Raw genomic sequence first — 15,851 nt, forward strand, 5'->3', positions numbered from 1 at the left:
AACTTCTCGTTTGCACATTAACAACTTTTAATTGGAAAAGCATGATGAATGGCCTTCCAAAGAAAGAATAAAACCTTAGGAAGGATCTTCAATGACTTGATTCTATACCAAACTTTCTTCAAGTGAGGGTTTATCTTATCAAAGCAGTGAAAATTCTCATTAAGAGCCATAAACAATAAAAAAGCATATTCAACAGAGTAATTTCTATTCTCAGTCATACCCTAAACAAGTTTGGCCTCTTTTGACAACTTTTTGGATCACATAACTTCGCTGCTTTTTTACACGTTTTTTCAAACAAAAAACTAAAAAAAAAATCAAAAAATTAACTTTTAACCTACTTCCCAAAACAACCCTTTGTCCTCTTTAGGGAGAGTTGGGATGTGGATGGCAAGGATTCTCAGCACAACTTCAGGGAAAAGAACTCAAATAAGAGGCTCCCTCCACGAATTTAGTATTAATTAATTAATTAAGATGTCTATATATACAAACAGGGTATGGACAAACAGGGTATCTACATTAACACCTTAGGGAGCCATGGTCCCCTTGTGTGATGAACGACACAAAAAAAACAGAAAAATCCATTACTACAGTTCAGCAACTGATATATTATCTCATATATATAACCGGTGGCCCCTCCTCTCTCAATCCTCAATTTATTTCTACTCACCAACCATAAGAACAATTCGTTCGCCTGATAAGCCCTTATCATCATTTTCGAGTATTTATTAGTATTTATAATATAATATTATAATATTATCAACTAATTCACTAGAATAAAAAAAACACCAGGTCACCTAGTATGTCCCGTCGTCATTAGGTGTACTGATATTCATATTGCTGTAGTATTATTAGTTCAATGATATTCGCACTTTTTTATGGCGAACTAAAAGATGAAAAAATTAAGTGTGAGTAGTTTGAAGTGGCATGAATATCATTCATATATATACATATCTTAATGTTTACGAAGTGTACATATGCTAAATTGGTGCAACACACATTGATTTTTACCAGGTAAAACCATAGCATATCATAATTTTGCGAACTTCTTGAGATTTTCAGCAGCATCTTTGGCATTCTTTGGCACAGGCATGTTGGATAGAAGAGTAACTCTTGATGATGATATCAAATATCTTCTTTCCAAGTTTGATGGATCAACCTTATAGAGTCGTACCTCCCATACCTACCAAAAATGCCATACCAAAATATTGTTAGTGATCACTGTTCACTACTAGCATGTTAGTCATCAAATATCATTAATGTTGTGTTTGGTTGGGGGATTTGGAAAGAAAAAAGAAAAATGTAAGTGAAATGTGAATAAAATATACCTACATTTCACATAATTTCACACACTTTATCCCTTTCTCTTTCAAAATCCCTTTCCAAATCCCTCAACCAAACACAGCGTAAGTAAGCAAAATTGCAATGTCATTGCGACACTGTTATATTCAACAACAATTGGCCGTGGTTAGGATGCCGTAAAGATAATTTTGCATAAGCTATATTTTAGAGAAAGGATATCAAAGTGTACAAGGATAGCCTATAGTTTCCTCCTACCACAATAGATGAAGACCTTTTACAGAGACACATTACAGAGGTAAATAAATTGAAAATTTTAGATCATTTAAGGTGAAGAGAATTTAACCTACTAATTTGGTATTCAACTAGTGACGAGAAACAATGGAAGTTAAGAAATGGGAAACATATCCATCAAGAGGGAAACTGCATGTTACGTAGAATGGCCAGGGGCAACTGCAACAACTTGTGTTAATATTCAAAAAAAAAAAGGGGCAAATTATGCAAATGGACCCTGTAATTTACTTGTTTTATCATTTTGGTTTATGTTGTTTCAATTTGATCAATTTGTCCCTGAATTTTACAAATTGTGTAATATTAGTCCAATAAATAACGACGGCTAAGTTTGATAGACGGAAAATCAAATGATGTGTCAATTTAGTCCCTGTAATTTATAGGATGTGGTCCCTATAGTTTATAAGAAAGTCAAAACAACATGGACCAAGTTGATACATTCTGTAAGCTACATGGACCAAATTGACATATCATTTGATTTTTCGTCCATCAAACTTAACCGCCGTTATTTATTGGACTAATATAACACAATCCGTAAAATTCGGAGGCAAAATTGATCAAATTGAAACAACATAGACCAAAATGATAAAACGGGTAAACTACAGGGACTACTGCTGTAATTTGCTAAAAAAATATAGAAGAAGAAATTTGTATCTCAAAAACAAAAACAATGAACACCTATCATTTTCATTTTTGTACAAACAAAGCTTTGCTTTTAAGAATTCATAGAATAATTGCTAAAATTGTGAATAGTTTGTCAAACTTTTTCCGTGTTAGTTTTTTATTTTTCTATTTCTTAAAACAAAAAACAGAAAACAAAGTCAATATCATATACCCTCTAAATTTTACAAATCCTATAGAATATATATCACTTGTCAATATCCATCACCCATAGGACATCTAATTGATAAGAATTAAACTTTTTCTTAATATCAACATGATCTTACCTAAAAGAATTTTTTGTGTGATTATCACAAGTTACCTGGGTGAGAGATGAATATCACACTACAATTAATTTCTTCAGTTCAAAAATTTGTACATATTGGTAGAACCTAATTTGAACAAATCAAATCAATTTTCAAAACATTTATATTAACACATAATTAATCAACTTATCAAACCTATAAAAAAAATGAAAAACAAAACAAAACAAAACAAAACAATATTATGAGAAAAATTCACTTTATCCCCTCAAACTATCACATTTGTGAACAATTACCCCCTTAAACTATTGACATTAGTTCACATGTGAGCAATCTATAACATTTTTCTCATGTCATTATCCCTATACTTCCACTAAAATCTCAATTTAGTCATTCCACTTTCACCAAAATCTCACTTTGGTCTCTAATAAGCCACAAGCAGAAGTCGTACCAAACAGTCTGACACAGACTCCCAAAATAAAAAAGTTATAAGCAGCTCAGATAAGATGTACCATACAACCCCTACATGTTCCATCAAACGAGAATTAAGACCTGCACTGAGGTTCTCAATATCATATACATCTTCACTATTTTTAAATGACTAAATTACAATTTTCAGTCTCTATCTTTCACTTAATATTTAAATGGATCTCTCACTATAATAATTGCAATAATAAAGTCTTTAGATTTCAAATCAAGTTTCAATGTAGTCCTCCCCGTCACCCCACCATTAAAAAAGTGAGTGAAAGTTAAAAATTAAAAAGCCAAAGTGGAATTTGAGTATATGTTAAAAAAATAAAAATGTGGAATTTGTGGAAAAGTTGGGAGGGTGAAAATTGCAATTTTTTTTCATAATTTCTGTTTTTTTCTTTAATGCCTTTAGAAGCCTTCTCGTGTAGCCATCACGTGAGCACTTTTCATCCATCTTTTAATGATGAGAAAGGAAAGGACTACATTGAAACAAGGGTTGAAATCTGAAAACACAATTGTTACAATAAGAAGATGAGGGACCAAAGTGAAATCCAAATGAAAATTAGAAGGGTGAACAATGTAATTTACCCATTTTCAATTATTAATAACAACAACAACAAATAAGAGAAGAAAATCAAAAGTCTAGGGTTAATTACACTTAGTACCCGTAAGTTTTCACCAAAATCTCACTTTGGTCCCTTCTTTCAATTGTAAAAGTAAACTCCTTAATTTAAAATCAAGTTGCAATGTCACTCTTCCATCTATCTAGCTTTAATAGGCCTAAAATCTCACTTTAATCCTTACACTTTCATCAAAATCTCAATTTAGTCCCTCAACTTTTAATTTTAATCAACCTTGGTAATGGTAGATGCACGGAATGATGACATTGCAACTTGACAGCGTTAAGGATTGACTTCACAATTGATAGTAAAGGGATCAAAATGAGATTTTAATAAAAGTGTAGAGATGCCAAGTGTTATTAATCCTAAATAAAAGTTATATATAGCAAATAAAACAAATAAATTATTAAGTGGGCACTACGATTGACATCACTCGCTTGTGAGTGGTGTCGCTCATGAGAATGGCTGAACCTGAATGAGTTAATGGGAACGAAGCTAATCCTAAGATATTGTATCTCCACATTCTGAATGAGTTTTTGAATATCAAAATTAATTAATAGTTGTGATAGATTCTCTTCATTTCTGAAACATAAAATCAATTTTTCTGAGTTTTTTTTTTTTTTTTTTACACAACATATTTGAATTGAATGGAGTAAAAATTTTTTTTTTTTTTTTGGGGTTGCAAGGATGGAGGACCTGAATGGTTTTGCCAACATTGACGGGGGTGGCTTCAGCATAGACAAGGTCCCCAAGCTCAGCTTGTTTCAGATGGTTAATGCTGAGGTGAATACCAGCCACCCGTTGCAGCCCCGATGCCATGTGTGCTCCAATGCTTGCCAATGACTCTGCTATGAGCGCCGACACCCCTCCATGTAACACCTTGAATGGCTACTAACATAATTGTAATTATCAGTAAATTAAAAGAAGAACAAAGATGGGAAAGTAAATCAATTCCAATGCATAATTGTTGCCAAACATCATTCAAGAATTAAATGCAGGACTCAAAATTAAAAGAAAAAAGAAAAACCTGACAAGACTTGTGGGTGACTTGAAGGCGGCCAGTAACCTTGTCTGGCGACAAGTCTTGAATCTCAAAGCCAATTGCATGAAGGGGAAAATCCAGAGCCTCAGTCTTTGATGGTGGTGGTGGTGGTGGTGGCGGCGATTGAAACTCCATCTTTGGGATTGGTTAAAATTAAGAAAAGAAGTACTATCAAGTATGGAAATGGAAATTTTCCAATCAACAAATATATATATATGTGTGGGTGGGTGGGTGGGTGGGTGGGTGGATGGGTGTGTCTCCAGTAGCAAAACTCAATTGTACGAAATACAGTGGGGAATCATGTTGCTAATTGTCAAGATTAGATGAGATGAGATAAGATGAGGAGAGGATATTTTATTGTGTGTTTTTATAGGGCGTATGCTTCACATGGTGTGACTGATTGACATTTTTTAACATCTAACAAGTGTGGGTGTGGAAAGTGATAAGTGAAGAAAAGAGGGTTTGTTAAATGCACTTCTTTTCCTATTCTAACAACTCGTTCTCTCTCTCACTACTTTGCAATTATTATTCAAATTGGATTGAATGGTAGAAAGTGTTCCACGACGAACACAAGTAACAACAACGATGCAAGGTGTAGAATACATACCATGCAATACACATCCAATTGGGGTTGTTGGGGTTGGTAACTTTCCTCCTCCACACCTTTTACCGAAGTTGGCTCCAAACCTCCATCTGCTTAATACATGTTCTTTATGATCCATCACTTAACAATAACGATAAACCACAAATACTAATATCATAAAAATTAGTAGTAACAATAATATGTGGTAGCATTTAAGTCAACGAACCGTTATTGCTTATTAGTCATAATGGTCTTCTATGAATTTTATGTTTGAAGTTATATATTATTTTCCCTTTCATCAAAGACTTGCTCTCATATATTATAATGTAATCTACCCTTTATTGACTCAACAATGCGTTCAGTAGATCTCCACTAACTGTCTGCAACACTGAAACTTGTTGGGTTGTCTTCTTCTCTTATGGATTTCATTCTAGATACCTTTTTCCTTTATTGTTGATTGATCTTCTTCTACTTTCAAATTTTCAATTGTTCAAATTTATATTCTTCATGGGTTCACTCATGCATTTTCATTGTTCATGCCAAAACGACTCCCAGATGAATTCCTTCAATTAGTACTCTTGAATCTTCACAAAGAACGCCATGTTATTATTATGAGGCTAAACTATATCATTGATTTCCTCTAGTTCTTACCTTATTGTACTTTTAATGTCATCCTTCAACTTTTATCTTTTTCATTTATGACATTTAACCTTATAAATTAAGCAAACATGTGGTGAGAAAAATTATAACCCCTATTTTGAGTTAAATCTTTATTCAATTTAAGGTAAAATAAGTAAACATTCACAGCCCATTTGGATTGGGTGATTTGGTAAGCAAAGAAAAGAAATGGATTTCTCTTGGTTCATATCACTTGTTTGGATAAGGAAAAGGGATAGAAATCAAGTGAAATGGGAAGAAATGGAGAGAAATGCATTCTCTTATAACCCTTATTTTGAATCTCTCTAAAAGTGGAGAGATTGGTAGAGAAAAGAAACAAACTACTTACAATTTTTTTACAATACCAAAATTGCCCCTTAGATATAGAAGAAACAAAAAGAATAAGACCTATTAAAGGTTATTTTAGTAATATTTATTTTAGTAATATAACATAAAACAACTTTTTTTCTTTTCTTTTATTGTAGTTTAACCAAACAAGATAGGAGAGAAATCATAACATTTTCTCTTCTTTTGCTTCTCTCCTAACTTGAAATCATATATTTTCTTCTCTCCCCTATAAGTTCCCAAACACAGTGTCAGTTACAGATAAGCCACAGCTTATACCAAATCACAAAAACTGATACAGTTGCTGAACATCCCACATCTTTCAGAAGAGTTGTTATTCAGAAATGTAATTCTTGACTCATTATCGATCCATGATACCCTTCCTCACCTTATCCTCACTGTAATTCTCATCAAACACTTCACATTCTTCCAATTCATCAAGGGCGGATAACGAAGGATAAAGCATGGAGCGAATGGGTGAAGAAATTGTCCTTCAAGTCTAAATGGTGTGGGTGACGCAATAAGCAATGCCTTCTCCAAGTGAAATAAAATTGTTTACATTGGTATGAAATTCATGTATTTAGACAAATTGCACACGCAAGTACAAGGTTTTGAATCTACTCACTATTTTTTATTTGAGATTCCGCCTCTCAAAATCTTAACCTTAAAACAATCCCTTAAAATATCCAATTTAAGGACTTTATTGGATCTTTCTACTAACACCCAGAGTTGGAATCGATGAAATGGGAGTTACTTGATTGATATGGCTTTTTGGATGCTTTTGTTAGGTTTTGGTGGAAAATTGCTAAGGCTGTTATGTGCCTCTATTGACAGTAAATTTTTTTTTTTTTTTTTTTTTTTGACCTGCTATTGTGTAGTAAGTTTTTTTCATGATTTTGAATTTCATGTCCATCCATATACATGTAAAATTATGTTCATTAATGCAAGCACTTCTAACTAAGATATGAATACCCGTGTTTGCATAACAAAGGACATCTTGCATCAGTCCAAAACTCAAAAAAAGGGTTTTAAAATGTTCTACAGACGTGTTGCATTTTATGATTGTTATCTCTTTTCAACCATTGGTCATTGAGTTGGGAGCTGACTATTAAATTTCAACTTATTGGATACTACTGACATCTATATCTATACTGCCAAATAGAAGGAAAGGAAAATGCCAAGTTGGTGTCTTTTAAATTAGCCCGTGTTTATGTTTTTTTTCTCTTTCTTCCTCTCTACTTTTATCTTCTGTTAACTCCCGACAAAACCCAATTGATGAAGAAAAGGTGTATAACTCTCTTATCATTTGGAAATAATTCCGTAACCCTCTTATATCTTGGCACGCATTCCACACTTGTTGACTTGGATGAACGGCCACAAATTACAAGGGTTTGTGTTTATTTCCAAATGACAAGAAGTAAACTGTGCACATACGAAAACCACAAGGGATAAAGTGAAATTTAACTTTAATTTTTAATTTTAGCTTTATTCTATTAAATTATATAAATATGAAAACATGAAGATTTCTAATGAAAAAAACAAAAGGCAAATTACACTCACCTCCCCTGAAGTTTGGACAAACTACAGTTAACCTCACATTTTTTATATAATTACAATGACCTCCCTTGAGATTTTAGTACACATAAAAGCTAGGCCTTTTTCATCAATAATTTGTTAAGTTTTATGAATAAAAAAAATATATTTTTATCTCTTTTCAACTATAATATATATTTATCTTTGTTTATTTCATTGTCAATCCACCATTTGCGTTAGTTTTAGTGACTTTGGCCTTACTAAAAAAGAGTTAAATGTAATTATGTCAAAAGTGCTGGTCTAATTGTATTTTCCCCAAAGGTGAGTGTAATTTACCCCCTCCCCTCCCAAAAAAACAAAATTTCTATTTCTTGATGAAACTCTACCGATCTACACAAAACAAAACAAGGAAATAAAAAAATAATAGCAATCACAATCACGATCGGAAATACATGAGCAGAACAATACAAACAAAACGAGCCAAATAGAGGAATCTAACGACATATAACTCGCAATATCATACACTACATCAAAGAAAAACACAAAAATGCTTGAATTCTAACATAGATCTACAGATTCCGTACCTTGATTTTTGAAAGAATCGAATCGATGGTGGCAAATTTCCTTGGAACAGCAATCGGAGAATACACTGGTCCAAGGAAATTTCCTTCGATTGAGTCACTCACTGGTCCTTCGCCGTGAATGGGAGGAAGGTTCAATCGTGAATCAATGGTGAACAAGAGTGGTGTGGTTGGTAGGCCTTAAATTGAAGTCAAACTCAGACTAATGAATAACGGATATTCCGGGTCATAAATTTTTTCTGATCAGAGAATCGCGTTTTATACGGAAACGTATTTTTTTCTTATCTTTATTATTTTTTTTCGACAAAATATCATTTTATCTTTAAATTTCCACTCAAAAATCAATCACATTCGAATTTTCCAAGTTTAGGCCAAGTTTGGCATACCCAAAATAATTCATATTTTTATCTTTTTATCTTTTTTCTATCACATCACTTCTCTATTTTTCTGCACATCTTTTCGTAAAAAGACAAAAAGTACACTTATTTAGGTCATCCCAAACAACCCCTTAATTTTCTAAAAGTTAATTTTTGTATTTTTTATTTTTAGTAATTTTTTTAATTTTTAAATATAACTAACCTACCTGTACCTAAAAAATAAAATATATAAAAATATATTGAATGATAAAGAATAATGGTTGGTCTTAAATTGAAGTAAAACTCACTGTAACTGTGTAATAAGGGTGGGCGCGGGTCGGTTGCGGCCACAGAATTTTCAATTTGTCATCCGTCTGCCAGATTGGCGGATTGGAGAAAATCAATCCGCATCCGTCTGCCAATCCGGCGGATGTGGATTGAGCGGATTGGCGGTTTGGCAGATGGATGCGAATCGGTTTGGCGGTTTGAAATTTTATAAATTTTCAACATAATTCAACTTGTATACTTCCTTGACAAAAAAAAAAAAAAAGTATTACGGTCAATGACTTAAAAAAGTATTACAATTACTGCATGCCTCATCCAAAGAAAGAAAGTTTGAAACTTTAGAATATCAAAATCACTGCATGCCTCATCCACATATTACAATCACAGCATGCCTTATCCACATAAAGTATTACAATATGTGGTTCTTAAAATATAAAAACAATTCAAATCACCAAAACCATGAACATAGCAGTAATAGAGATTGTATATCTCTGTATTGTTACATTTATATATGTTTTTGAAAACAAAAACCAACTAGTATATATCATATTTTCTATTTATTACTTTTAGAGTTAGATTTAAAAACCAAAAAATATAAATAAATAATACGTTTATTTTTTTCAATTCAAAAAATATATTTAAGTTGAAAACTTTTTTTTAACAGAATATTTAAACTCTTTTTCAATTGAAAACACAAACAAAATATTTAAATAAATTGAAAACACAAAGTCTTATAAATTATTAAGGGTGCTTGTGGTTTGGCGGTTCGGTTGCGGCCAAAGGGACCTCAAATCCGCCATCCGTCTGCCAAATTGGCGGATTGGAGAAAATCAATCCGCAACCGTCCGCTCGTCATCACGCAACCGTCCGCTCGTCATCACGTATTCGTCCAAAATGCGGTGGATCGGTTCGGTTCGGTCAGTTTTGGCGGATCGGTATATCCGCTGCTCACCCCTACTGTCTAATGAATTCCGTGTCATCAATTTTTCCTCATGGGAGATCGCGTTTTATACGGAAACATATCGTAGTGTTTTGAAAATTTGTTAAAAATTTAATTTTTTAGTTTTTTTAGTTTATTTTATTTTTTTGTAGATAGAAAACGTGAGAGGTGATGTGATCCAAAATAGGTAAAAAACTAAAAGCTGACTTTTTATTTTGTTTTGAAAATATTTCTTTTTTCAATTTTTTTCTTTATTATTTTTTTCGAGAAAATATCATTTTGTTTTTAAATTAGGGATTTTTTTTTAAGATTCCTGGTATTAAGATTTTATAACATAAAAAACACTCAATATTTTCATAATGTCTAAAGTCCCTCAACATCGATCCAAAGAAAATTTGATCCAGAGAATTTCTTTGGACAAATCACAGAGAAAATTCCAAATTTCTCTGGACACATCACAGTAAAAATTTCAAATTTCTCTGGACAACAATGAGGACTAGTGCTCTGCTTCAGAGAAAATTGGGTTGGTCTAGAGAAATTCTCTCTGGACACATCACAGAGAAAATTCTAAATTTCTCTGAACAACAATGAGGACTAGTGCTCTGCTTTAGAGAAAATTAGGTTGGTCCAGAGAAATTCTCTAGTTTGGATTGAATTTTTTCTGGGTTGGTCCAAAGAAATTCTCTGGTTTGGACTAAATTTTCTCTGGCTTGGTCTAGAGAAATTCTCTAGTTTGGATTGAAATTTCTCTGGATTGATTTGAGGGGCCTTAAACATTCTCTCTAGATGCTATCATTGAACAGGCCACTTGGGATTCACCTAAAGTGCGGGATAAATTTCGGCGTGATATAGATGCTCATGTTGATACAGTTTATGCTGCCAAGCTGTCTGAACTTACAACCCAGTATGCGGTATTTTAATATATAAACTTTGGATTGCTTAGTTCATCCAGAAAGTGTCCTTTTATAGTGACAAATTTTGAGTCAAAATAGAAACAAACGTCGATATGATCCCATATACAGTGGTTATGTGATCACTTATCATTACTTGCTAATTGTTTTGATCAACTGTAATCAAGTGCAATTATTCATGCAAATGGCAAAGCTGGATATATCTAGGGACTTCAAAAAAAATTTAGAATCTTGTCCATTTATTAGTCAGTCTTCTTTGTAAGGAACTTATATATAATACTAAAAATTTGCAGAAAAAATTGAACGAGGCATTATTAGGACCTGTGGATGCTCTTTTAGACGAAGCTGGTGATGATACCTGGCCAACAATAAGGAAACTTCTTCGTCGTGAGACGGAATCAGCTGTCTTTGGATTATCTGCAGCACTTTTTTCTTTTGACATGGATGAACAAACCAAGGATAAGATGCTCAAGAGTTTGGAGGATTTTGCAAGAGGAATTATCGAATCAAAGGCAAAAGAAGAAGCTGGAAGAGTTCTATTCCGTATGAAAGACATGTCACGCCCCCACTTTTTATTACTCGAATTCCATTACCAAAACCATTATTATAAATTCAATTTCAGAGATAGCATACAGAAGCTCGCTAGATTTACAAGGAATACATGAATAATTATTCTCTCATTCGAATATAAAATGAATGCAATAGAAGTATACCCAAATAAATTGCCCGAAAGCTAACATCTTAAAAAGTAGATAAAGGGCTTAAACCTTTTACATAATGGCACTCCGCCCACAAATAAAAGGCCTCGTGGCCAACAGATAAAGAAGATCCGTGACCTTGAAACACTCCTCTATATTCACTTGAAAAAAATTAACAACATAGGATGAGCATAATATCCAGTAGGGATCTCAACATGATCCTAAACAATAACAACTTATAGATAGTTATGATCATGAATTCTTAGTCTCATACTGTATAAATAATGTGATGGTTTATACAGAAATATACACATATAAGTACTTTTCTCAAAATCATTCATTTCATTCCATAACGTAAGCAATTCACCCTTCTTTCTTCTTATTACATTTTTACCAAGACTTATATGACAGTAACAAATTTTTGAAAATAAGAATTTCACCACAAACCTTTTACACTTTCTCACACTTTTAGACTTGCACCTAATTTGACTTTTCAAAAACATGTTCACGAATATCTGATATCTTTCACATTACTTACAATCTCAGCACATTACTCACGTCTACTTCCCACCCATTCATGCCCATGCAAGTATACCTTTAGTACGAAAGGAAAACACAACAAGCATCCAATAACTATATATTTTTACAATTTAGGCAATTCGACCTTCCAAAAGCCACAACCATCATAACACATAACATACTCAAGTATACCGAAGCAACAATAATAAATAAATTTCGCTCTACCTGCCTCAAGCATGGTAAGCCAATGATACATCTTTCCACAATGAAATGCCAATTTACCAGACAGCGGCTGGAAGGTAATGATACATATGTCAATTCTCCAAGCGCTAGCTAGAAGGTAATGGTACCTCCCATTCTCAGCGCAGCCAATTCTCCAGGCGCTAGCTGGAATGTAATGGTACCTCTCATTCTCAGCGCATTACACATTTTTCAGCCATCACTTTATACAACATTTATAGATAACTCAAGTGTACTATAGACACATAACCGTTTCAACATTTACAATGTCATCCTCTACCGATGACCAAGGACAAAACCTCTAAGCAATATGTATTAAATGCACGAAATACAATCATTCGATTCTTATGAGGCATTAAGTCCAACGACACAATAATGTTCTAAGGTTTTCAACTTTTACCAAGGTTCTTTCTTAATTGTAAAAGAATCAATTTCCAAACTCAATTTCCAATTCTTCCAATACACCAATTATATACATACATATGTATATATAAAATAAATGAGACTCATTTCCTTCATTTGACCAAAAACTCAACCCACGGATAACAAGGTCCTAATCCGCTCAATTTCAACTCAACAAGGGTTTTACCCAAAATTCCTAATCTCATGGTTAAATCCCCTTTTTAACAATTAACAAATTATCAATTCGTTATATTTAACTATAATCAACCCGACACAAAGTAAATGTTAGAATCCTAAGACCCAATTTAATCACAAATAAATTACCAAGTCATTAATCAAATTCTTTAATTCATAACATGATTATCTCACTATTTCAACCATTTTCACCTATTAAGCATTACTACAAAACAATAAGGGCTTTACTTCTCTCTACCAATAGCATGTTAAACGACTTTTCCCCAAATTAACCCAACAACAATCTATTTTCCAAATCTCAACCTTACACATCAACACTTAGATCCCCCTTTATGATTTTCCAAAAAGATCCATAACAACATGGTTTTTATGCAATAGAATATACCACATGTCTATCTGTAAGAGAGATATTGAAAAAGATCAAGAAATCCCTACCTTAAAGAGAAAAGAGAAGAAAAGCCCAAAAATCAACTTCGCCGGAATTCGATCTCCACCGGTCAAAACAAAGCCCTCGGTATGCTCATCATTTTGATATAAGGAACTAGTACCAAAATCCCAATAGATTCTTAGGATCAAAAGAAAATGCAAAGTTTTAAGGGTTTGGGTAGAGAGAGATGAGAGAATAAGTGAGAAAAATTGTAGAGAGAGAGAAGTATAATCAGAAATGAGTGAAAAAGGGGCAAAAGATGAATACATAGCTGTAATGCACAAAAAACGAGGCAAAACATGCACCTGGCCGCACGCGCGGCGCCCTCTCCCGCACGTGCGGCTCTCATCCCCGCACGTGCGGTCTCTCCCATACCTCCATTTTCGTACCTGCCTTTTATACAGTGTGCACACAGCCCTCTCCCCTACTTCCCGTATGTGCGGCCCCTCTCCTGCATGTGCGGCCCAAGGCCCTGTACGTACGGCTCTAACCTTCTAGCCCCGAAAAACCTTGGCTTCTCCCTCGACACTTCGGAGTAGACCTCGCACCCTCCGGAACAAGTGAAAACTCAGAATTTGAAACAAACAAGAACAGAAAAAATTATGTGGAGAAGTTCTCAAAAACAACGAACCCAACTATTGACTGGACCACACTTTGAAACCCAACACTTTAACGAAGGCAAATCCGACATAACTCAAGAGACTAAGGCAACTCACGTACCAGTCATCACAGGACAAGTAGTTGGGTCGTTGTTGCATTTGAGATTTAAATTTCTTACAATAGCTCGATTCAATTGTTTCAACCTATAGGTTACTGAAATTGACTACAAAACCACCCACAGATTTTCAACAATATTTAGCCATGATTCTGATTCAACAGCATGGTAGAGATAAAGGCGAAAGTGAAGATCGGAATGTGCACAAAGAGAGAGGGTTTGGTTTGAATAGAATGAAGATCGGAGAGAGAGAGAGAGAGAGATAGTCAAATTTCTCTAATATCATATATGGGTGTGGGTTTAGGGACCTTAGACATCAAAACATAATATTGTGAATCTCTTCCATTACTAAAAATGGGAGAGAGACCCTAGACTAATTTTCCCTTTAAATTATTACTCAAAAATCAATCATCTTGTTTATTTGTAATTTTTTGAGTTTAATTTTCTGAAAATTAATTTTTTTTTTTGTTTTTTGCATTTCTTGTTTTTAGTATTTTTTTAATATTTTAAGTAAATTTTTTAATTTTTAGATATATCTAACATACATGTACCTAAAAAGTAAAAAATTTATTAAAAAAAATATTTTAAAACATAATAAATATACAAGAATAAAAAAATATATTGAATTTTCATATATTTTATATTTTTGGTATTTATTGATTTTTTTTTTTAAATTTCATAAATATTATACTTTTTAATTGTATTTATATTAAGTGTGTTTAAAAGTAAAAACAAAAAATTTGCTTAAAATATTAAAAAAAATTCACCAAAAACAAAAAAAAAATGAAAAATAAAAAATTCAATTTTTAAATAATTAAATTCAGAAAGTTAGAGCCAAATAAGGAGTACAACTCCTATCGTATCATATCATGTCATATATATATTATTAAAAGTTATGTTTTTTTCATATTTAGGTGGCACATTATAAAGACTTACTTTTATTTTATCTATTTTATATGGACTCTCTATACCCAATATCAATTTAAATTATACTAATTTTTCATTTTTGGTTTAGATGTTATTATGTGATTCTTTTTTTCTTTTTCTTTTTTGTTATGAGTTTCTTTTATATAGTTGATATGTTAATTTAATTAAGAGTGTTTATTTTACAATCTTATAATTTAATATATATATCATATAAAATCATTATATGATAATTCAACTACAACATTTTTATATTTAATTTTTTAATAAATTTTATATAATTTGTATTTCTACATATTTTTATTTTTCAAATGAATAAAAAAGAAAATTAAATAGTTAAAATTATTTTTAATTTTATGTTTCTAATTCTTCTTCTAATTTAACTATTATTTTTAATATCAAAATGAGTATTTATTTTATTTTTTTATAATTTAATATATATCATACAAAATTATTATATGATAATTGCACTTTTATGATACAATAGAACTAAAATTATCAATAATTTGAATAAAATTATTATATATAAGTATTCGAGTAATAATTTTATAGAACTATAGAGCTGATATTATCAAAATAAATAATTAAAATCATACTATAATTTTAATTTTTAAATTAAAATTAAAATTAAAATTATTCTTTTATAATACATATTATACCATCAAATATATTTTTTTTAAAAATAGTACGTGCATTGCACGGGGTCAACAACTGCTTTCTTTAATAAAAAAAAACAAAACAATAAGGCCTCATTTGGGAATCCTCTCTTTTAGTCAAAAAGTCAAAAAGTTATTAAATTAGTCAAAAAGCCAACAACTCATACAAAAAAGTCAAAGATTCTCTTTTCTCTCTACTTTTTGCACATCTTTTCGTAAAAAGTCAAAAAGTCATCCCAAA

General features: G+C 32.1%; 1 protein-coding gene across 3 annotated transcripts; it reads right to left on the reverse strand.

Moving 5' to 3' along the window:
- Positions 1-920: 920 nt before the first annotated feature.
- Positions 921-8,704, reverse strand: LOC114256747 (1,4-dihydroxy-2-naphthoyl-CoA thioesterase 1). Of its 3 annotated transcripts, none has more exons than XM_028196431.2 (5): positions 8,346-8,704; positions 5,251-5,336; positions 4,629-4,778; positions 4,298-4,489; positions 921-1,180 (listed from the first exon to the last, which is right to left on the reverse strand). In XM_028196431.2, exons 2-5 carry the CDS (start codon positions 5,251-5,253, stop codon positions 1,028-1,030), a joined length of 498 nt encoding a protein of 165 aa, XP_028052232.2. In that variant the 5' UTR covers positions 5,254-5,336; positions 8,346-8,704; the 3' UTR covers positions 921-1,027. The 3 variants fall into 3 exon arrangements, with proteins under 3 accessions (XP_028052232.2, XP_082751321.1, XP_082751322.1); XM_082895195.1 differs by having other exon boundaries at positions 5,251-5,352; positions 8,346-8,572; XM_082895196.1 differs by lacking the exon at positions 5,251-5,336 and having other exon boundaries at positions 8,346-8,643.
- Positions 8,705-15,851: the final 7,147 nt, after the last annotated feature.

This window comes from Camellia sinensis, chromosome 11, assembly GCF_055761805.1.
Source record: "Camellia sinensis isolate YWXY chromosome 11, ASM5576180v1, whole genome shotgun sequence".
In the NCBI taxonomy this organism is placed as follows: Eukaryota; Viridiplantae; Streptophyta; class Magnoliopsida; order Ericales; family Theaceae; genus Camellia; species Camellia sinensis.

Excerpts from the sequence above, each read along its gene's own strand:
- LOC114256747 (XM_028196431.2), bottom strand. Across the intron at positions 4,490-4,628 it reads TCACCCACAAGTCTTGTCAG|CCATTCAAGGTGTTACATGG; the intron begins GTTTTTCTTTTT and ends TTATGTTAGTAG. Across the intron at positions 1,181-4,297 it reads ATGTTGGCAAAACCATTCAG|GTATGGGAGGTACGACTCTA; the intron begins GTCCTCCATCCT and ends CATTTTTGGTAG.